At 42.5% G+C, this 24,611-nt stretch overlaps 1 protein-coding gene across 8 annotated transcripts in view; it reads right to left on the bottom strand.

Moving 5' to 3' along the window:
* Positions 1 to 461: 461 nt before the first annotated feature.
* Positions 462 to 24,611, bottom strand: part of LOC121293194 (chemokine-like protein TAFA-2) — a 221,729-nt gene continuing 197,579 nt past the window's right edge. For 5 of the 8 annotated variants that reach the window (XR_005946455.1, XR_005946452.1, XR_005946456.1 and 2 more), the window contains exons 5-7: positions 19,677 to 19,801; positions 19,396 to 19,531; positions 462 to 1,712 (exon numbers count right to left, since the gene is read on the bottom strand). Coding sequence is in view for 1 of the 8 variants with exons in the window: in XM_041216004.1 (XP_041071938.1) it covers positions 1,701 to 1,712; positions 19,677 to 19,801 (137 nt within the window). In the remaining 7 variants the exon portion in view is untranslated. Of the gene's footprint in view, positions 1,713 to 2,939; positions 3,014 to 19,395; positions 19,532 to 19,676; positions 19,802 to 24,611 lie in introns of all 8 variants that reach the window. The other 3 variants (XR_005946454.1, XR_005946458.1, XM_041216004.1) reach the window with 3 other exon arrangements.

Here is a 24,611-nt window from a genome sequence, read left to right on the forward strand (position 1 = left end):
CCATAAAGTCATTACACCAATCAGGCCATCGTGTCCATGCCACCTCTCTGTAATCAGTCAGTCCCATTCTCCCGCTCTATCTTCATAGCCATGCGAGTTTATTTTCTTCAAGTGCCCATCCAACTTCCTTTTGAAATCATTCCTCATCTTCACTTCCAACACCCTCATAGGTAGCGAGTTCCAGGTCACTACTATCTGCTACATAAAAGAGTTCTTCCTCACGACCCCCTTATACCTCATGCCCAAAGCCTTAAATCTGTGCCCCCTAGACCTGGGGGATGTGGCAAATAAGTCTATAACTTCAAGATGATAAGCTTCAAGATTAGAAGTTTCCAGTGATAGTAAGTAAGAGTGGGCAATAAAAACCATTAGAAGCAACTGGAGTATAGAGATAAGAGTAATTGTTGAGGCCATCTTTTTTGAGACTTACATTCTTACAAAAGATCAAAATTATCTACATCTTTGCTACTTGAATTTTATTTACTGTTTACATTGAAAACAAAGATTTACACAAGTTCAGAAACAAAACAAAAAAAAAAGTTTCAGAAACTGTGCTACATTTTACAGCATCACTGAGATAAACATCTGCTTCACATCTTCCTCCCTTTTGGGTACTGAATCTCCTGCTGCTTTGCAGAGTACACAAAAATTGTTATCATTAAATAATATTTGTAAGGATTTAGTCACATCAAAATTATAACGTCGAATATTCCAAATAAAGATGAGGCTACAGTGATAAACATAACTGCTAAGTAACTTGCATACAAGCAGAACTGATGTTACAACAAGTGTGTTGTGTGTTATTAATATTATTTTGATAATGTAAAAAGATTCTAACACTTTCAGACTTGTTTTTCCATGTAACAATTGAAACCAAATAAAAAGATGTTATTTAGGTATTCCGTTAGTGCGCACATTTCACTGAAGTTATTAAAATAGTTTGTATTTGTTCAATTGCCAAAGAACGCCAGCAGTACAGTTGCATCAGAGATTCCTGCAATAACTTCCATTTGATTTATGTATACGGATAAGCATTTACTGTCAAAAGCAGACTGCTGTTTATACACATTTACCATAATGTATTCATTTCTATAACAAAAGGAAAGTCCAAACTGTGAAAAGCTAAAGTCTCTCCATGTTTTGAAATCTCGAATGTTGATGAGAATGTCTCGACTTGCATCTAGCCAGAAGGCTGTGGCTGCAAAAAGTCACTGAAAAGTGCAAGAGCAACGAGTCTGGTAATGACGAACTTTAGGACAACTCCATTTCACCTCACTGGTCCAAGAAACCCCATCTCTTGCTCTTTTTCAAATATGTGAACCATCCGTTCAGATACGTCCAAGAATGTCACGATTGCAGTGACGAAACTGAAAGATGATTGATGCTCCTCTTGTGGGTCACATTTTGGAACTGGGCAGCAAAGCTCAACAGATACAGGTCAGTGATTCCTCCTCCTATATATGGCCCATTGAGAAATGATAGACTGGCAAAATCCATATATTGTCAGATTCCAGAACTCCCGTGACTTCTTAAACTCTTAGTTTTCCTCCTCACATGATTGAGTCCTTGTCTGAGCTCAAGGGAAAGTGTCCCGGGTCAGAGCGGTCATTGTAGAAGCCTACAACAGGCGATAGTTGAAGGAAAGGACCCAACATTTGAGCTAAGGTGTCTTCGAAAAGCAGCCTGTCCTTTCTCATCAACTATCGTGTCACCTAGGAAGAATAAACAGCAACAGAGAGTCAGAGTCTTGTAGAGGAACTAGTCAATCAATAATCTGTAGAACCCCAAAACAGTTTTACAACTAAAGTCGAAGGAAAGTTAGTATATGTTTGTTTCTTGTCTTGTATTTTGGTTTATATTTGTAAAGAAAAGGTAGCTGTATGAGCGAGTACTTTCGGTTAACACACACTATTGATCGATCATCATGGATTAGATTTTATTCAATAATTACAGTTGTATAACTCCACTGTATTTATCTGTTTTGTATGGTATACACAGGAGCAAATCAGCTCCTTATTACTGATGGTTATACACTGAGTCTCCATTGAGACTGATAGCATGATGGCTGTGGTGTTTACAAATGCCAATGAATAATTCTGACAGACTGGGAGAAAAAAGTCATTTTAAGTGTTCAAGGAGATAGACAGTAAAAAAGTGGATGCATGCGCTGTGATAACATTAGCTGCATCTCATTGATGACTCTTTATTTAGTCTCTTTAGATTGGAATATCCACACTGCAACCACAAATCAGTTGAAGTCCCTGTGGGGCACATAGGTGTATACTGTGGAGCCTCAGAGACTGCATATAAATTTCAAATCGACATCCTGATGAATTTGCTGCTGATTACACATGTTTTTTTATCCAGTTTTGAAATTATCGTCTAGGAGGCTAAAAGTATTAAGAACAATCCTTTTCCAAACCTGCAGGCCCACTACACTCAAAGGAGGTAAACTAGGGAAAAAGAAATATTATAAGCTCAAATAAGACTCTGTTGCCTGATCTTGAAGGGCCAGGGGTGACCATCTTTAGCACAGTTTTTTTTTTAAACAAGTTTTGCATGGGGGAATGAAAGTAAAACATATAATGTGACTGAAGTCACAAGTGAGCCAAACCAGGTAGGAGCGATTGCTACCCTCCTGCAGAGGGTATTAGTGAACCAGTTCAGTTTTTAAAGCAATTTGACAGCCTCCATCGTCATTTTTTTTCGTCTGAAACCAAGCCACAAATGACTAGATTTATTGAATTCAATTTTGTAACTCGCTAAAGTGAGCTTTAAGCCCCGTGGCCTCTGGGCTGTTAGCGCATCATCATAACAGCTAGGGTTTGGTTTCTAATACAGCAAACATTCTTCCAATATTTTGACCCTGACTTTAATTTTTTTTTAAATCATTTTACCTGTACACGGAGGAAGCATCAAAGTGAATATTTTCCACTTACTGGGGACAGCCATTTACTGCTTTGGAGAGATCGACAGCTGTCTTTGTCACCAGATGATGATGTCACACTGCTGGCTAAAATACATAGGGAGACTATAAATGTCAACACAGGACAGCTTCTTGCTTTTAATTAGGAGATTGTATTTTTCAAATATAATTTTTTTAACTACTGATTCAGCAGGCTTTTTTTAAAAAATTTGTGTTAATACTTATTCTGCACTCTGGTGACAAACAACAAAACCCCAATAATGAGTCGTATATGCCCTTTATGTGAGGGCTCTTAATCCCCCAATTGATGGCAGCAGTGCCCCTTGGTGGATAGGATTGCCAACTCTGGTTGGCCATATCCTTGAGGTGTCATCACATGACCTCCGGCCTCCAGCTGCCTCTCTCCCACAAACCTGCCATTGGTTGCCTGACATGCCCATCTATGCAGCCCATAGCCTCCCCAGAGCCAACTGGAAAGCAAAGAGACTCTTCATTACCCAACTGGAATATGCTTGGCTCTCAGACAAAACAGCTTTTTTTTCCCCCCACGTCCAAGCATTTGATGACTAGTAAACAGAAGTGTTCAAAGATATTTTTCTCATGAAAATATTTTTTAAAAGTTACTGTCCCTGCAATATTTCTCCCAGGTTGTCCCTAACAGCGTCTTGGACACCAAGCCAAGTACCAGAGGGTTGGCAAGTCCGTGTGCGAAAGCTGCGGTGCATTTGAGGAAACACACAGCACTGAGCTCTCCGACTCAGGGCCCACCTCAGCCTCCAATAGAGCTGAGAAGAGAGGCGAGGTGCAAGACCAGCTAAATGCCCCCATGCTATTTTCTCAGCAAAGAAAGTTACTGATTTTTTTGGAGAGGCAGAGGCCCTGAGTGAAATACTTATCAGCAGCAGCTTTAAGACAAGTACACAAGTGGTTCCAGCTGCTGGTGTAACCACCCTGCAGTATTATTAGAAAATAATGGCAATGCACACTAGATTGTGATGAAGAGTCTCACCCGCACATGTGAATCCACCTTTCCCCTTTTCAAATACTGACTGATCTGATCATTTTTTTTTTATTTCAGTTTTCCAATCATTAATTTTTTATCTCTTTTTATCTGAAGAAACCAGGTTGCTTTGGACCACTGTGAGCCAGCTCTGGGAGACTGCTTCAGGGAGCTGTTCCCCACAGTAATACGCTGTTAGATCGCCACATAATCCCAGCCAACTGCACGTAGTGTGACATCATGATCTGGTGACAAAAGGATCTCTCCACGGCTGTCACTGTCCGCTTTCAATAAGTGTGCATGTGTGTTAATGGCAGCGTGTGTGTGTTTGTGTGTGTGTGTGTGTGTGTGCAATGCATGCCTAATGGTGTTACAATAGCAGCAACTGTGATAAGAAAGCCCTAAATAAAAGGAGCGTCAGCACCGTTACCAAACATTAGAGCCACACCTTCCCGGTAACACCGGACACCCACATCCCAAGGGCCTCCTAAACTGCAGTTGAGATTTAATTTTGACCTAAGCCTGCAGAGCCAGATTCCTTCCGTCTTCACAGATCTCTGGCCCGGACTTTAGTTAGGAGTGGCACCATTAGTTAAAATAGGCAGGGCACAGCAGCACAAAAAGAGAGCAGGTTTGCACAATTGCATCAAGCATTTAGCGGCTAGTAAAGCCAACAGCAGTTTCTAGGATTCTAGCCAATGTATAATAGTGGTGGACTGGAGCCTTGGTTAGATTTAAAATTTAGATCCAGAAATTAAAGGACAAGGGAGGCAGTTCAAAATGGCCAGCAATGAATCTCATTGCTCGGTTCCCATTGACATCAAAGGGAAAAGAAAATTGGGTTGGGTGTTAAACAGGGCTGCCAATCCGCTATCCAACTGCCGCACACTATGAGCTGGGGAGAATTTCACCCCCCAAAGTTACTCCTCTCTGAAACAAAGTGGCTTTGAAGCCAGAAGCGAAACCTGGGACAGTTTGTGTTCGCTGGCAACCGCATCAGCAGTTTAAATTGCAATGATTTGTAAATCTAAGAATTATTCCTCTGCAGCTTTGCTCAGCAATTTGTAGCAGATTCCAAAAACAATCCATTTTTTATGTTGTAGCGTAGCTGTTAAAAAATATTCAAAAAAATAATCTTTATTGATTTTTTTTGTCCAATAACTCAAGATTGTAGTGCAAATATTCAATCCAATTTAATCAGTCAGAACATAGGATGAGTTTTATTTGAAGTGGTGATGCAGAACCAATCACAACCCAAGAACTGATCGAAAGAAGCCATGGTTGGTACTAACAAGTCCAGCTTTTATGCTACAATAGAAATGTTGCCACTGATAGATGGGGAAGGAATGACATCAAAAATGGTAAATAAGGTCCTCAAAACATAAAATTATTCAAATTATAGTTCAATAAAAAAAGCTTCAAAGGGCAATGGTCTATTTTTTTTCATGAAGTGCCATCATTGACCAACAGAGGTCACTACTATTGTTCTGACAACGGAGGTGGTTTGTGTGGTGAATTACAGCTAGGGAGCAAGGAGTTTAGAGTTTCTTCAGTTCCAACATATTGAGTTTCTGATCTCATCTAAAGCCAACAGAAGGAGAATTTTTTAATTATTCATTCATGGGATGTGGGCATCACTGGCTAGGCTAGCATTTATTGCCCAGCCCTAATTGCCCCTTGTTCAGATGGCATTTTAAGAGCCAACAACATTGGGCCTAAAGTCACATATAGGCCAGGCCAGGTAAGGACGACATATTTCCTTCCCTAAAGGACATTAGTGAACCAGATGGGTTTTTACAACAATGGTTTCATGGTCATCATTAGACTTCTATTAAATTCAAACTCCACCATCTGCTGTGGTGATATTTGAACCCAGGTCCCCAGAGCATTACACTTGGTCTCTGGGTTACTAATCCAGCAACAATACCACTACGACATCACCTCCTCCTCATGGGGCAAGGCAAGGTCCTTTTGTATAGTGAGAAAGGACAACAAAGAAGCAAACCAAACCAGTTGCATCCAGACACATTATAGAGGGCTAGGTGGGTGCAGCATTGACTTGGGACCTGGCTGAAATTCTTCGTTTAAAAGTCATGTTTGGAACAGGGGACCTAGATAAAAAAAAAATTCAAACTGGCGATCATATGGTCCAGTGGAATTGAAATCCTAGAATCATATGACATACTGCTTTACAAGGCTGAGGTTCATAACAGCTTCAAATGACACTGTTCAAAGTGCCTTCTGTCTTCAGACTGTCATACTGGTGCAATCAGAGGTGGTTTTCTGAAACCTGTGGGCGGGTCAAAGCACATTTTTGGGAGTCGTATTGAGGGAGGTCAATACTTTTTTACACCTGTCTTGAATCATGAACATTATTCCGGAGCACTTAAATCTCCATTACCCCATCGTTGAGCTACCAAAAAATGAATTATAGTACGAAATTAAAGCTCTCTAAGAAGGTGCGACCATAAGCATGTTTGTTTGGTCTCAACCCAGTTATACCGGGCAGTGGTTCCATAGTCAAAAGCTGGCTCCAATTTGGCCCCAATTACTACAATAGTGGCAATTCACATTTCTGTCACACTTTTAAGGTTGTAAAATGTCCCAAGACTCTACACGGGAGTATTGCCAATTTGACATCGAGCCACATAAGGAGAAGTATTAGGACAGATGAGATAGGTTTCTTAAAAGAAAAGAGAGGTAGCAAGGCAGAGAGCTCTAGGGAGGAAATTCTAGAGCTCAGGGTCTAGACAGATAAAGGCACGTCCACCAGTAGCAGAGCAATAAAAATCAAGGATACATAAGAAGCTAGAATTGGAGGAGCACAGAGATCTCAAAGATTTGTATGTCCAGAGGAAGTTACAGAGATAAGGAGGGATGAGGCCATGGAGCGGTTTGATAACAAGATGAGAATTTTAAGGTTGAAGTGTTGCCAGACCTGGAGCCAATGTTGATCAGCGAGCACAGGGATGATGGGTGAAGGAGACTTGGTGCAGGTTAGGAATGGGGGCAGCAGACATTTGTCAGCCTCACTCAAGAGAATCAACTGAGATGGGCGGCATAGGGAAAGAAATGATGCAGTAGTTTGACAGGAATTGGGTTGGGAGGTTGAGGTTAAGGCAGAGGTAAAGCTGTGTTGCATTATTGAGAACCAGGCTACACTTGACCTGAAAGTGCGGAATTCCTTCACTTGGGCTGTGGGAATGTTCTGATCCTGAGCACTGGCATCAGTCACCTTGATAAGGCCAAATTAATCTAAAAATTGTGGGGGGGTTTTTTGGTTTAAAGTTGGGAAATTAAAATAACTTAATAAGTGCAGTAGCAGCACCTATTGGTATAGTAAGGTAGTACATGACTAAGAGGCTGCATATACCAGCCCAGGCAACATGATTGCATGGATATTTTGTCTAACTGCCATTTATTCCATTCACTTCGTGCATTTTTACCTAATCGGCTTCTGAAACATATACTCAGTGGACCACAAGGCTGAATGAGGATTACATAGCAAATAAAATGTTAGTTATTATGCCTGCATTTAGTTGCTATAAAGGATCTTTCCAAGTTTATACAACAGCATGATGAGCTGCCATCTGGGAACAGACTTGTGCAAAGCTGAATTAAATCTATCGGAATGATTAAGCTCTTCTGTAAGTGGAAAGAGAGACATCTGAACAGCAAAGCACAGTGTTATTAGTTTTATATTAAATAAAATTCAGGAGGATAGAACGTAACAGTACTCCTGATTAGGAGGCTATTTTTGTGTCTTCACAAAACTATGATGAGAGATTAAAGGGCTGTAGAACACAATCTTAACTAAAAAGACTTGACAGCGTACAACTGATGCACTATCTTGTCTTCAATTACATGACCACTGATGTCATTTATTTGAACTGTCATATGGATTATTGATTTTACAGGGTGTTGTGAAAAGCAGACAACACAAGAGAACAAAGTGCAAGTGAGGTTACACCCCGACCTCTGGTCAATAACTTATTTCCACTACGTGGTCAGAAGTCAGGTTTTACGGAAACAGTTTCATAGAAAAGAATCTGATGAGGAGCTGGTTAGGTTGCTCTCAATGCCCCTCAACCATGGCTTTCTTACCTCTAGACTCAACTGTCTTAATGCGCTGGTCTCCCACTTTCTACTCTCCATACAACTGAGCTCATCCAAAACTCTGCTGCCTGTATCTTAATTCACACCAAGTCCCATTCCCCTATCACCCCTGTGCTCATGGCCCCCGGTCAAGCAACATCTTGACTTTAAAATTCTCATCCCTGTTTTCAAATCCGTCCCTGGCCTCACCCCTCCCTATCAGTGTAATCTCCACCAGCCCCACAACCTTCTGAGATCTCTGTTCTCCTCTAATCCTGGCCTCTTGTACATTTTCATTTATAATCACTGCACCATTTGTGGCTGTGCCTTCAGTTGCCTAGGCCCCAAGCCCCGGAATTCCCTCCCTACACTTCACCATCTCCCTACTTTGCTTTCCTCCTTTAAGACACTCCTTAAAACCTTCCTCTTTGACCAAGCTTTAGATCATCAGACCGAATATCTCCTTATGAGACTCAGTATCGTACTATAACGCTCATGTAAAACGGCCTTGGGATATTTCATTACATAAAATATGATGTATAAACAGAAGTTGTTGTTATTAGCAGGAGAGGGAAAAGCAGAACTGATCCAAGGGTTTCCATAGCTGATCACAACCTGAGCATTTGTGCTGCTTCCCTCACCCCACCATTCCAGTATCCTGCTGATAGTCTCACTATTGGAAGATTGCGGACAGCAGTGAAGCTGTACCCATGCAGCAAGTGGGAATGGTCAGGGAAAGTGAAGAGAAGAGAAACATTTCCCCAAGAATGGGAAGGTAAGTCATTAGAAACCTAATAGCATGAAGATCAATTTAGAATGCCAATTCTGTTGTAATTGGATTTGTATAGGGACGTGTGTGGTGTGTGCATATATGTGGTGTGTGTGTGGGGTCTGTGTGCATGTGTTTGTGTGTGTACATGTGTGTGTGTTAGACTTTCCTTCATGTCACTGACATTATTCAAATATACCTATTTCCAACCCTGTGTTAATTTATTTTCTGATTCTCTTGCATGCACATAGTCCATGAAAGAACAAGAAGAGTTCAAAAAAGACTCAACCCTCACAAAGGCATTGTGTCAAAATATTGATTAACATATCTCAAAATGACACATCACTTCATCACGTTGTGTATAATGATGAGACAGTGGTTACCTACACCCAGACGCTTGACGCGTGACAGATGTCAGTTTGCTGAGGCTAAGTAGAATGAAGGGAAAGGGAGCTTAAGGCTCCACACAAGTCCTGACCTCTTCAGTTCCCCATCCCACCATTTTCATTTACTTCATAAAAAGTGTCAATGTCACATCTCTCAGAAATTCCCAGAATCCTCCCAGCACCACATTAGGGTTCCCCTTGTCCTCACCTTCCACCCTACAGTCTCCACATTTAATGGATCAACCTCCACTATTCCTGCCACCTCCAGCGTGATGCCATCACCAAATATGTTTTCCCCTCCCCTTGCCTGTCAGCATTACAAAGGGACTGTCCCTTCTATGACACCCTGGTCCATTCCTCAGTCACTCCCAACACCTTGGCGCCTTGCCATACAAAGAACGGGATGAACCTACCCCTTTTACCTCCTCTCTCCTCACTGTCCAAGGCACTAAACATTCCTTCCAGGTGAAGCAGTGGTTTACACGTACTTCCTTCAATCTAGTATATTGTATTCGCTGATTACGATATGGTCTCCGCTACGCTGGGGAGACCAAATGCAGGTTGGGTGGTCGCTTTGTGGAACACCTCCGTTCAGTCCGCAAGCATGACTCTGAGCTTCAGTGGCTTGCCATTTTGATTCACTTTTCTCTCAAGTTGACATCTCCGTCTTCTGCCTACTGCGGTTGAAGATCAATGCAAGCTCAAGGAACAGCGCCTCCAACTTTCGATTAGGAACTTTACAGCCTTCTGTTCAAACTATAAGCTCTGTACCCCCATTTTGTTTCTGTTTTTTTGCTTTTCATGTGCCAGTCTTAAACTTGCTTTTCATGCCTTCGCTTTCAGACACAGCTGTTCATTATTCTACCATCCTTTTTGTTTATTCATTCACGGGATGTGCGCTTCATGGCTGGGCCAGCATTTATTGCCCATCCCTAGTTGCCCTTGAGAAGGTGGTGGTGAGCTGCCTTCTTGAACAGCAGTCCGTGTGGTGTAGGTACACCCACAGTGCTGTTAGGAAGGGAGTTCCAGCTCACACGCCCACCCTGGACAATCCTTTTGTTTCTTTATTACAATCATCACAGACCCCTTTGCCTTTTGTGCCCTGAAATCTTTGGTTGGTTAATCTCTCCTGTCCTCCAAACTTTCACAAGCCTTCCCTTTATCTCTTCCTCCCTCTTCCCCCTTTCACATGCTCAAAGCTACTACATTTCTATCTTCCTTCAGCTCTGAAGAAAGGTCCTCAATCAGAAACATCAGTGGGGGGGGGGGGGGGGAGAGGGGGAGGGATTGTCCGGTCCCGTCTGCCACAGGAATCATTGTGGGTGGGACAGAAAACTTGACAGACCAGCAAAAGGCCTGTTGGCTTTGAGTGGGAATTCTCGGTCCTACGGTGGGCAGGACTGGAAAATCGTGCTCATTAACTCTGTTTCTTCCTCCACAGATGCTGCCAGACCTGCTGAGCATTTCCAGCATTTTTGTCTTAATTTCTGATTTCCAGGATCTGTAATATTTTGCGTTTGTTTCGGTGGAAGAGGGGCCTTGCATTCATTAAGCACTTCCCACCGCAGTTACTTTCAGCAGAAAATGGGGCAGAATTTTCTGCCTGTCGGTCGGGCGGGCCCAACCCAATCTCCAGTGGGCGGGGAGCCGATCCCCGCCGGAGAAGCGGACCCCGCCGCCATTTTATGTGGGCGGGCCTTGCGTGATGTCCTTTAATTATATAATTGATCCTGTCAATGGCCTCAATTGGCCACTGACAGGTCGGCCAGCCCGCAGCTGATTTTGCTGAGCCCCCGCCTTCCCTGAAAATTTAAATGGACCCGGATGACGTCGGAGGTTCCGTCTGACACTCATCCCGCATCACTTGACGTGTCGGCGAGCAGGCCCCGCCCCCTGCTCGCCGATGGCAACAGTCTGCCCATGGTGGTCAACAACTTGCATTTACATAGGGCCTTTAACATAATTAAATGTCCCAAGTGCTTCAAAATTTGAACACAACTTGATACTGAGCCACATAAGGAGATATTAAAGCCAAAAAACTGGGTCAAAGAGGTAGGTTTTAAGGAGGAGAAATATGAATAGAGACAAAAAAGGCTTCAGGAGGAGATTCCAGAATCTAGGCCCCAGGCAGCTGATGGCACAGCTACCAGAGGTGGAGCAATTAAAATCATTTTTCATGAGGGCAAGATATCCTTAGCATCCATCCACAGAATAATCTCAGCATTTGTGCATTTAATAACACAGGTTGAATGTTCCTGCGTCGCTCATATGCTTTCTAATAACACCTACAGTTCATAATTGAACTCGAGATTTATTGATTCAAGAATCTAGAAACCAACGTTCACACTTAAAAATTCCATGTAAAACATAATGGCCTGAAAATCCCTTGGCAGAGCTCCTGCTGTGCCATTGCATCAGAAGCACTACTAGAGTCTGATGAACTGCATTGCCTAGAACAATGAGGTCTATTCCTACATTATGATTTAGTATGGCCATCGTACTTCATCAACGTTGTTATATAAAAGCTGCTGATTGAGATGACCTGCTTAGCCATATGTGCCCACTCTTCCATCTGATCAACTTAAGAACATTTACACTTTTATAATGTTTCCCTGCCTAATTTATCCCGGCTTTTAAAGCTTGTGCAAGACTTCGATAATAATGAATGTGCAGGAGTACAGTGGGCTGTAATTATGTATTCTGTCCTTCAATCATGCTGCCTATCTTCAGTTATAGCTACGCTAATGACCAGGCATTTATTATTGCTATTCAATTATATTTCAATGAGTAGGATGAAATTCAATGGGAGCTGTGGAATAATTTCTGCATGTCATGGTTCTCCATTGATTATTGTTTTTATACTGTGGGTCTATTACTGTGTTAATGAAAAATAAGAGGAGTGGAAACCTGGAATTGTGTGCCACAAAAGGGCTGGGGATACTGGTTCAATTGGAGGCTTTTGAGACAGAGATCCATGGATTTTTATTGGGTAAAGATATCAAGGGATATGTTGCTAAGGCAGTTAAATGGAACTGAAGGGCAGATCAGCCAAGATTAAACTGAGTGGCAGAGCAGGCCCGAGGAGCTGGATGCCCTATTCCTGGTCCTCTGATGAGTTCAGTAACTTTTTTTCTTTTGTTTCATGGGCATAAAGGCAATTTGAAACTCCTCAGGCGATTATCTTCTCAGCCTTCAGAAATTGCTTTTTTTCATTCATGGGACGTGGGCAACACTTCAAAGGCCAGTATTTACTACGTCTGAGAAAGCAGTGGTGAACCACCCTTCTTGAACCACTGCAATATGCATAGTGAAGGTGATCACAGTTTCAGTAAAACGGAGTGGCTTACTAGGCCATTTTAGATCGCAGGTAACCACATTGCTTTGGGTCTGGGGTGGCAAAGGGGTAAAGACGGCAGATTTCCTTTCCTAAAGGGCATTACTGAACCAGATGGGCTTTGACAACAATGGGTAGTTTCATTGGCACCATTACTGACAGTAGCTTCCTGCTCCACGTGTATTTTATTAACTGAATTTAAACTCTCCCCAGCTGCCATGGTGGGATTTCAACTCACGTCTGCTAGATCCTGGGTGAACGACCTGTCCTGTAATCTGGCCACTCATCCTGCGTCCCAGGTCAGGCCTTCCCAGTACATGTTTTTGTCCCTGATTTCTCCTGCCAGGGATTTCTACTGCAGGAGTTGTTTCTGCATATGCATCAGGCACGGCAAGCTTGATGGTGTCTGTTTGGGCCTGTCATGCATCGCTGAATGGTGGGGTCTAAGCGGCAGCATCAGAATCGAAGTGGATCGCAAGGCTGCATGTTGCAACCCCCCGCTCCCAAGGACCCAACCCCACCCCATTGCCATCAAGGTCTCACCATCACTGCCCCACCCCCACTTCATTCTCAGGGTATCAGCATCACCCCCTCCCCCGCTGCTCTCGGCAGCACCCCCAGCCTCAATGTCTCACCATCACCGCCCCACCCCCACTCCGTTCTCAGGGTATCAGCATCACCCCCTCCCCCACTGCTCTCGGCAGCACCCCCCCAGCCTCATTTCTTCCACCAGCATTGTTCACCCTGGCTCGATCGCTAGCCCTGGCTGCTGGATTTTAGTCTACTAACATTACCACAGTGCTACCATGTCCCCCATAATCAGAGGGAAAGAAACATGACCCAAAGTTCGGAATTGGTCAGGCGCATGTCGAGGAGTTTTGCATACGGAAGACAACTTTTTGTTTCACACCTCAGGGCCTCTTCATTTCTGGGCCGCCACCCAGGCCCAGTGAACAACAGCTCGGCTGAAGCATTCAAAACAAGGAACGGACAAATTCAGCACTAACAGGTACAATCCTTTCCTCCTTAGAGCAGAGGTGGCTAAGAGGGGATTTAATAAAGGTGTCTAAAATCATGGAGTAAACAAGGGGAATCTGTATCCAATGCTTAAGGAGAAATAATGAGAGGGCACAGAATTAAGGCGTTTGGCAAAAAAACAAACCAGAGGCGACATGAGGAAAAATTTCTTGACACAGTCAGTAATCATGATTTGAAATACACTCCTGATACAGATTCAACAGTAAGGGGATTGGATAAAAACTTGAAAGAGGGAAAACTGGAGAGATGTGAGGAACTAACTGGAGATATGTTGGATTGACTGGTTGCCCTGCGAAAGGGTCAGCACTAATTCAGTAGGCCGAAGGGCCCACCTTTGGGGTTGGACCATTTTATGACTCTAATCTTATGTCAAGCCGAACAGAGGTCAAGGTATTCTGAGAGGGCCGTGAACGTGAACCTAAGCGGCCAGATGCTCTCCGTGGGATGTTATAGTGAGTGACCACCATGTTGAAAATCCCCTCGGAGTGACAAATAAAGTTTGCGGACCCTTTCAGCTGAAAATGGAACATGCAGCCATGTAGATTTTTTTTTTTAAACAGGGGATCAAACATTGCAGGAAATGTAAATTCGTTAACAAGCCATTTATGGAACTAAAATGGTACTGATGAGTGGATTAGATTTGTCATTTGAAAAACTATTTTAAATTTATTACATGTTTATCCTGAGTCACAGAGCTTGAACTTCACTTTGGCTCCATATTGGAGAGCGGCAATTCATTTTATTTTATGTTGAAATGCCCAAATGATGTTCATTCTTCATCCTGACTAAAATGATTTTGAAGCTGGGGAGTTAAAGAGCTACAGTTGGGAGGAAAGAACAGTGCTCCCATGGCAATATGCAAATGATGCAACATGATACACATTCTGAAAAGGTCTTGGGTAATCAAGTTCTCTCACATGACATAAAAATATTTATGAACATCTATAATCTGTTTTCCATTCAAAGTCCCGTGTACCGTTGCATATCACTCAACAGAGCTACAGGCAATGATGTAAAATAACAAATGATTCCAGTTTAATTGTACTGGATTTTTTTTTTTTCACAATTATGTTTAATTGAACAATTTAAATGTTTTCAATTAGCTCTAGTCCTTATTCAGTGAAGACTCTTGGCCTGAAACTTCTGAAGGCCTGAAATACTGCCGGAAGAAGATGAGGTTGTGATTCTGGCTGCTGGCATTGGCCACGTTCCAAATCGCGAGGGAGGGCTTTCTACACAAAGGTAGGGGTGTGCAACAGCACTTCCTAACTATCTGCGCCCCTGGAAGGGGAGGGTTGGTGCTGATCCTAATACAAAAATAGGATAGATCATGCAGCTACCACCTTCCCAGTCATTCTCAGGATACAGGCATTGTGGTGTTGCTTCCGCCATTGGATGTTGAGTATGTCTCCTCTTCTGATGGCAGAACATTAGAATTCCTCATTGGGCCAGAGAAGGGTAAAAGGTGCACTGGTCATGCCTCAAATTCCAGCAGGCCAAACCTACATCTACATCTCTTCAATGGCCTCTCGGTGAACAGCAACAATAACATGTATTTATATAGTGCCAAGGAGCATTCTAAAACAAAATTTGACGCTAAGCCACAAGGAGAAATTTGGACAGATGACTAAAAGCTTGGTCAAAGAGGTAGGTTTTAAAGAGTGTTTTAAATGGGGAAACAGATGTAGAACAGTGGCGAGGTTTGAGGAGGGAACTCCATAGCTTAGGGCCTTGGCATCTGAAGCCATGGCCACCAATGGTATAATGATTTAAATAATTGATGCTCAAGAAGCCTAAATTCAATGAGCACAAGTGTCTCAGAGGGTTGTGGGGCTGAGGAGATTATAGAGGTATGGAGGGCTAAGGCTTTGGAGGGATTTGTAAACAAGGGTGAGAATTATAAAGTTGAAAAATTGCTTAACGGGGAGTCAATATCAGTCAGGGAGCAAGGGGGGGATGAATGAATGGGATTTGGTGTGAGTTGAGATACAGGCAGCAGAGCTTTGGAAAATGTCAGGTTTATGGAGGGTAGAACATGGGAGGCTGGCCAGGATTGTATTGGAATAGTCACGTTTAGTGGTAAGAAAAGCATTGATAAGGCTTTCAATGGCAGATGAGCTAAGGCAGGATGGAGTCAGGTGATGTTATAGAGGTAGAAATAGGCTGTCTTAGTGATGGCACAGGTATGTGGTCAGTGTTAATCGTATATTAATTGTAATTAATTGTATGCAGGTGGTGAGCATTAACTGGGGAGTCACTTGAGCACATATAAATAGGAACCGATTGAAAATCTGGTGGTCGGATTAGGGGGTCCAAGTTTATAATGTGCATCTCTAAATAAAACTAATAAATGTTTGTAAAAATTGGCTCCAGTTTTATCCTTTACTGCCTGGCTTTCCAGAATATGACAGTCAAAAGCTTATCTTGGGGTCAAATATGATACAAGATTACTAAGGCTGGTTCAGCCTCAGACAGTTGCCATAGAAAGGCATGGAGTCTGTGGCTAGGGAGTGGAGTTTGTGTTGGGTGCTAGGAATTTCAGCCGCTCCACACATAAAATTCTGGGAATATAATCCGACACATAGAAATGTGATTGCCAGTTTTCTGATGGGAACATCTTACAGCAACGTACCAAGGAAATTAGTCTGAATGTGTTGACTGTTTTGTACAGGGACAGCAAAGACCAGAATTTCTACCCTATAGCGTTTAACATTAGCGCCTGGATGTAAGGCATCACCAGGATGCATATTAGAGAGGAAAAATCAGCTGGGGAGGATTTCACATCTCGAGAGGACCCCCTGCCCTACCTCACGATTTCCCTTTTGTAACAGGCTCTATTATGGGCATGTGCCTCTTCCTTGTCCTTTAATCCTCTTTGCCCATTGTCCTGTACCCAGGAAATATTCCACAGCTTCCCACTATCGCCTCCAAGCACTAAAGTCAAAAGTCTAGCCCTTTTGTGTTTTTAGATCTGGGTTAGGGCAGTTGAAAATGAATTTGGTGACTGATGATGGTATATAGTTGTTTCAGCAAAAGATGGTAAAATTGGTCAAAAATAATCTTGAAACTATTTTTAAGATTCTTTAACCCTTTTTATAAATTTTATTTTTTTTAAAAACTCATGAATCACAGAATGGGTACAGCGCAGAATGAGGCCATTCAGCCCATTGTGCCTGAGCTGGCTCTCTGAAGGAGCAACACAGCTGGTTATCCTGCAATGGGTTTTGCGAATTAAGCATTGTTCAGAGAGCCTTGATTTTCTCAAAAATACCACAGAGGATTTCTGCTGACTGGTGAGAATGCAGTCATTCCTGAGGTGACACCCATTGCTTACAGTGCATGTCTAAACAGGATCATTTGTCAAGCACCATGAATGCAGTCTATTTGACTGTTCCAATGCTGAGGTAAAGCATTTACCAAGTGAGAATAGCAGACAGTACAGAAAAAGCAACTGCATCAGCTGTTCTATTTGGGCACTGATATTGTCTGCACGAGATGGGGCACAGAGGTGACTGCAATGCACACTCTTCTGTGAGAATTACACAAAGGATATTGGAAAGTGTCTTTGGTCTGGTCCAAAGATTACATCCACAGGTTAAACAGCCATTGTCATGAGCAATTTGTGGTTTAAATGCCAGACATGCCTCATGGAAGCAGAAAGCCAATCACAACAAACCACTGATGCGAATTATGAAGTAAAATCTGCACAGGCTTAGCTTACCTGAAACAGAAAGCACATTTATATAGTAGCATAAGAAATAGGAGCAGGAGTAGACCATACAGATCCTCAATCCCACTCCGCCGTTCAGTATCATCACAGCCCATCTTTTGTCTCAAGTTCACTTTCCCAACTGCACCCATGTCCCTTCATTCTCTGAGAGCCCAAAACATATATTCAGTGATGGAGTATCCACAAAGCTCTTGGATAGACAATGCCAAAGATTCACGAGCACAAATTTCTCCTAATTTCAGTCTTAAATAGCCAACCCCTTATCCTGAGACTCTGCCCCCGTGTTCTAGATTCCCCAGTCAAGGGAAACAACCTCTCAGTGCCTACCCTATCAAGCCCCTTCAGAACCTTGCGTGTGTTAATGAGATATCACTTCTAAACCCCAGAGAACCTTTACTTAGCCTTTCATCGTAAGACAACCTTCTGTTCCGAGGAACCAATCTAGTCAACCTTCGCTGTAACTGTGTCCGAGGCAAGTGTATCCTTCCTGGGATATGGAGACATTATACAATAAATTCATCTATTTCACTGTTCCTGACACAGGAAGATAAATAGGTTAAAATGAAAGCAAAATGCTGCAGATGCTGGAAATCTGAAATAAAGACAGAGAGTGCTGGAAAAGCTCAGCAGGTCTGGCAGCATCTGTGGAGAGAGAAACAGAGTTAACGTTTCAAGTCTGATGTGACTCAGTTCCGAAAAAGAGTTATATTGAACTCGATTGACTGCTTCTTTCTCCAGAGAAGCAAGGTGCTGTGACCTGCTGCACTGATTCTCTGACCTATGCACCGTGGTAGGTGCGACTGGTGAATTTACTCTTATGACTCCAGGGTTTCAGAAGACAGGCTTCTGCTTCACAGTAAGGCTAGAGTAGCAGTATTAATACAGAATTAGGGACTGGCCTAACCTGATAGCCAAGAAATAAAGACTGCAAGGTTAGTTTGACACCACATGGAGTTTAACTGCAGTTTGGTATCACATGGTCTCTTGGACTATTTTACTTTTTGGAATTTTGAGTTCTCATCAATGTAAGGGTTGTTAGTGCTGCAGAATAGAACTCTTTCTATTTCAGACATTCAGTGTCACAGAATTATAGCATGGTTACAGCACAGAAGGAGGCTATTCTACCCATCAAGTCCATGCTAGCTTGCTGCAAGAGCAATCCAGCTAGTTCCATTCCCCTGCCCTTTCCCTTCAACTCTGTATTTTCTTTTCCCTTCAGGTGCTTATTCAATGCCCAATTTAAAGCCATGATTGAGTCTGCCTCGACCACACTCTTAGGCAATGAATTCTGGAACCCAACCGCTCGCTGCATAAAAAAGATCTTCCTCAAGTTACCTTTGATTCTTTTGCCAATTACTTCAAATCCGTGTCCTCTGGTTCTCGTCCTTTCCGCTAATGAGAACAGTTTCTCACTATCTACTCTGTCTCATGGTTTTGAACACTGCTAACAAATCTCTTTGCTCCAAGGAAAACAACCCCAGCTGCAGGTATCAGGTGCAGGACAACCAGATGCAAAGCATCCACTATTTTATTCGAACCATGTGCTTCAGCCCAACTTCAAACCCGCACCCCTTCCTGTACTGCACCAGTGTAACATTTTTTCCACACAAGCTCTCTTGTGAGACTGCCAAATTTGGACATCTTTTGGATGTTGACCCATATCCACCAAGAGAGATGAAAGGACATGTCTTCATTTGTACTTATTTAGTATTTTTAGACACTCAGAATAGTCAATTTTGAACTGCAATCACTACTGTGTTTGCAAACTGAGTAGCCAATTTGTGCACAGCAAGGTCCCACAGACAGGAGTGAGATAATCAAATAGTTAATTTGTTTTGGTGTTGTTGCTTGAGTGATTAATGCTGTCCTGGATACCAGGAGACAACCTGCTCAACTTCCAAATAAAAAGCAGCAATAGGTCTTTATGTCCTCTAGACACTGGATTCAAGCTGTGCAAGCTCATTTTACTTAAGCCCCTTGGCTTCAGCAGACAGAGGACACTTTCGTCCGATCCATTTGGGCTGGCTTTGAATCCAGGTCACAGAGGTAAAAGTTGAAAGGTCAATGGCAAACCCAATGCACCACCTAATTCAGCTTAGACAACATTGCAAACCTACCTGGAGTTCATTTAAATGTTGAGATAGTTGTCGGAACTGTCACCTGAGGAGGTCTCTCCTGGGCAGGAGAATTGGAGTTCCAGCGGTAAATGGGAGTTTTACCTGGCTGGAACCCCTACCAATCTCCAACCAGCAGCTGCAGTATAAATGCAGTTCAAGTTAAAGTCATTTGTATTGTGAAGCAGGCAATCCAAAAATGCCACCTTTTTTTACACTAGCCTGAAATTCATTCTGAAATTCAAATATTTTCTGGTTGCAAAGATTGCAGATGATTGACTTACCTTGGTGGTCTTTACTTTATTCCCAGAGGCACAGCTCCAACCAGTACGATCTGGCAATACTTTACATTCCTCTCCTTCAAGGCATGGCTGCATTTGACACCACCATTTCTGTAAAACTATTGAGGCTGTTTCAACAGGAAACAACAGTTTATTAGCTTAGGTTCCCATAGAAAGGCAAACACAAGTCCAACACATACCGTTACCATGAAGCAGTGGAACACATTTTTATTTTTCTTCCAATTTTCTCCCCCTCTTCTTGCATAGCTTTTGGTCTCAATACCTAGGGGAGGAAGCCTTGGAGGGAGTGCAATGAGGGTTCACTAGATTGATGCCTAGATGGGAGGGCTGTCCTACAAGGAGAGCTTGAGTAGAATGGGCCTCTCCTCACGGGAATTTAGAACAGTGGGAGATGATCTCATTGAAATGCTAAAAATTCCGAGAGGGCTTGACAGGATGGAGGCAATTCCCGCTGACTCAAGAGTGTAGAATGAGGGGACATAAGGCTGGATTTTTGTGGAGTTGGAAAGGGTCCACGGACCTTTAAAAATGGTGGGCGGGACCTGGACGCAGAAGTCCCACCATCATTTCCAACAGATCCAATTTTTGCCAGCATGGGTGAAGGGTGCGGGGCATGATTCACACAGGCAGGAAACCCAAACGCAGCAGGGCCATCTTAACTTAATATTGAGTTCAGACAGACTTCATTTTCACTGTTCCAAGGGCCTTAAACCGTAGTGTGGGAGTCATGTATTAATAAAGTAAATCTAAACACTCCTGAAGGATGAATAAGGTCTGTTTAAATGTCATGATCTGAAGTTTTCTAAAGCCCCTAATTTTTAAACTTGGAAAGAAAACAGGCTTAAGCTGCCAATGAGAGCTTAAAAAATCTTCTGCTGGATGTCTTTAATTGACAGGCCACCTGGTGTAGAAAGGTATAATGACCACCTGCTCCACAGTTTCAATAGAATTCTTGTTGACATTGCCCAGGGGCTGTCATTGTGTAATTCTGAATGCTTCACTGAGTTCCAAAAGCTAGAAAAGCATTATCTCTGCAGGGGGTTCTAAGTTCACAGTTTCATTGACAGTATAATCGATTGTCATTAGAAACCCATCTGTTTCACTAATATCCTTTGGGGAGGGAAATCTGCCACCCTTACCTGATCTGGCCTACATGTGACTCCAGCACAATGTAGTTGAGTCTTAACAGCCCCCCTCTGAAATAATCCAGCAAGCCATTCAGTTGAGGGACAATTAGGGATGGGCAACAAATGCCACAATGCCCATGAAAGAATAAAAGAAAAAATAAATAAATGGGAGTTTTTTACTACCGTGTGCATAAGTAAGAGCTGCATTTGATTGTTAGAAGTTATTTTTCCATCTCGCATGGCTGCTGAAGCCTGCCCTTGGTGGCTGCTGGGTGATAGTTTTGGAGGTAGAATGGGGGTAAGAGGGGCATGATGCTGGGTAGGGGGCATGAGCTGGCATGGAGGTGGCATGTGAGTATGAGGTGGCAAGGGGTGGGTTAGGTTGAGGGGGTGTAAGGGGTGAGAGCTAGAGGGCCTAACGGCTCCTAAAGCAACAGAGACAAAGTCTCAGAGAACCAAGACAGGCCTTATAACCAGCTCACCTCAGCACTCACCCACCCCTGTGGCCCCCTACAATCTGCTTCCTGGGTCTGCGGCCCAACCTTATTCTGCCGCACCCTCCCTGGGATGAAAGTTGTATCTAAGGGGGCCCTTTGAACCGAGACAGGTTTGTCAAGTAGGGAAATTTCCTGACCGAGGTTCCCACCTCAGTAGCGAAAATCCAGCCAATAATCTCGGGATAAGGAATCAGCCACTTAGAACTGAGATGAGAAGAAATATCTTTACTAAATACATCAATTACTAAAAGTTGCACAGGTTAGCGTGGCCATACAAAAAAACAAACCAAGCTCCAGGCTTTATTTCTACCGGGAAAGGATTGAAAAGTAGGGAATTTATGCTAAACTTATACTGAACCTTGGTTAGATCCCACTTAAGAGTACTGTGTGCAATTCTGGTAACCATATTGTAACAGAGATAAAGAGGCACTGGAGAGGATGCAGAGAAGATTTACAATGAAATGCATGCATACACTTATCAGGAAAAGACTGACATGCTGGGTCTCTTTTCTCCCAAAAAAAGGCTAAGGAGTGATGTAATAAAGGTCTTTAAAATAATGGAAGATTTTGTTAGAATGGATACAGAGAGAATGTGTCCTCCTGTGGGGAAAGCATAACAAGAAGCCATCGATAAGAGATAATCACCGAGGAATCCAATAGGGAATTCAGAAGAAACTTGTTTATCCAAAGAGCGTTGAGAATATGGAACTTGCAACCACATGGAGTTGTTGAAGCAAATAACACAGATGTATTTAAGGGGAAATAAGGCAAGCATATGAGGGAAAAGGGGAACAAATCTTTACAACGGTGGATTTGGATGAGAAAAGATTGAGAGGAGCATAAACACCAACATGGGTTGGTTGGGCTGAATGGCCTGTTTCTGTGCTGTGTATTTTCTATGTTATCCTGTGTTATGTTAGACCCGTATTCTCCAAGGTATAGATTAAGGGATGATCTAACTCAAGTGCTTAAGACAATTAAAGGAATTGATAACGTGCATGGAGAAAAATTATTTCTTCTGGAGGAGGAGGCAAAAACAAGAGGGCATAACCTAACATTGGAACCAAGCTGTTCAGGGGTGATATGAGGAACCACATCTTTACACGAAGGATATAGAGATCTGGAACTCTCTTCCTCAAAAAGCTGTTAAGGATGGGTCAATTAAAAATTTCAAAATGGAGATGGCAAAACTTTTGTTTGGGCACGCATATTTATGGAACCAAAGGCAAGTAAGTGGAATTGAGATTCAGATCAGCCATGTTTTAATTGAATAGCGGAACAGGCTGAAGGGGCTGAATGGCCTCCTCCTGTTCCTATACTCCTATCATTCCACAATTCCTGGCAGCTCTCCAGTATCTCACCAAGGTACAAGGGTTCCATCGGCGGCCACACTTGGACAGCACAACTTGAAGATGGGACTGCAACACTCTAGCCCCAGTTGTCCAACCAGTGCTTCCCATCAGGAACGCACATACATTGCGCCATCAAACATGAATCCAGATTGTTTGTTAACTGGCCATTCTTTGTTTTATTTTTTCACGGGACATGGGCGTCAGTGGCTAGGGCAGTATTTTTATTGCCCATCCCGAATTGCCCTTGAGAAGGTGGTAGTGAGCTGCCTTCTTGAACTGCTGCAGTTCACTTCATTTGGAGCACCATTCTATAATCGTCATTTTTGACAATTAATCAGTCTTGAAAAATGAAGAGTTATTTTTGACAGTGAAGTTCCAAAAGTCATTCAGTATTCAAAGTGGCTAATCTGTGTCATTTCGTTTTGGCGATGTGTGCCACTAAACACTTATTTTGGGTTTAAAACAGAAAATGCTGGAAAAACTCAGCAGGTCTGGCAGCATCTGTGGAGAGAGAAACAGAGTTAATGTGTTGAGTCCGTATGACCCTTTTTCAGAGCTAAAGAGAAGTAGAAATGTGAAGGATTTTATACTATTATTAAGAGGAGTGGAGCAGGTGGAGTAAAATAGATGGTCAGGGAAAGGTGGGAGCTAAGGAGAGATTGACAAAGATGTCACAGACACAAGACAAAGGGTGTGTTAATGGTAGTGTTAAAGACTAAAGAAGGTGCTGAAAGTGGCAGAAAGGTAAGAAAGCAGAATGTGTTGATAGCAGAACAAGTTTCAGCACTCTGTGAAAGCACAACATAGAAACAAGTGACAGATGGTCCTGGGGGTTGGTAGTTGGGGAAAAAGGATTTAAAAAATGAAAAAATAAAAAGTAAAAAAAAAATTAAAAATTAATAAATAAATATAAATAAATAAATAAATTGGATGAAGGAAGGGGTAAAGATGGAGGAGGAAGTTCATGGTCTGAAGCTGTTGAACTTGTTCTGGGTGATTTTTTTAATGTAATTCACTGGAAGGAAGGATTGCTGTAAGTGTGATTTGGTCAAGTATTCAAGAATAACCAGCTGGAATGCTGATAGCAAATATATTTCTAGTTTTATTATTTTAACTCCTTTCTAAGTTAATTTAATATGGTTAGCAACAAGTGTGCTATCTTATCAAAATGCCCTATTTAGTTTTCACCTGGAGACGCACCCCCAAAGAATTATACATCAAACTCAATACAAGAAGGGAGTGTATTTCACTTGCTCTCCTTTGATGGATCTTACAATGGAGCCATGACTGGCAAACCAATAATGAGCAGTGAACGCCAAACATGTAGTGTGTTAAAGAAGTTATGTCGCCTTCCCCATTAGAAAAAAACTGTCCTTTCAAATCAAAAAGCTCTGTTAATAATCAATGGAAATGATAAACAAGTGGTTATTGATAACACACAGACAAACGGCAATGCCAATTTTATGCCTGGGCAACAGGTTGAAAATCAGGAGACAAACAACCTGAGCCAAATTTGGCTGCGTGTTGGTGCTGGATCAGTGAGGGCTAATTCAGTACCCTACCCTAGCAGAGGTTGTCCATAGCTCAGACCTGTGCCACCAAAATGGATTGTGAAAATTAGACCTAGGGACACAACCTGTGTTCCAGTTGCCTCAACATACTGCCCTTCCAATACATATTGTTCCTGGCTAGGTTAAGAACCAAAAATCTTCATAAAATTCAAGGTGAGGGAACACTCCTTTGTAAATGTAGTTCAGCAAACATTCTAACAGAACGTTGCAATTGGGTTCATCTTCGTTACGTTGTTTGGCACCGCAGATCTGATCATCTTGTTAAGTGCTTTCAGTCCAACTAAATGTAAAGGAAGGCAATATTAAAAAAATGAGATAGAATAGTTCTGGTAACTATATGAGGTCTGTGTCAGGAAAAAAAAAAAGCCAC

This window comes from Carcharodon carcharias, chromosome 21, assembly GCF_017639515.1.
Source record: "Carcharodon carcharias isolate sCarCar2 chromosome 21, sCarCar2.pri, whole genome shotgun sequence".
Classification (NCBI taxonomy): Eukaryota; Metazoa; Chordata; class Chondrichthyes; order Lamniformes; family Lamnidae; genus Carcharodon; species Carcharodon carcharias.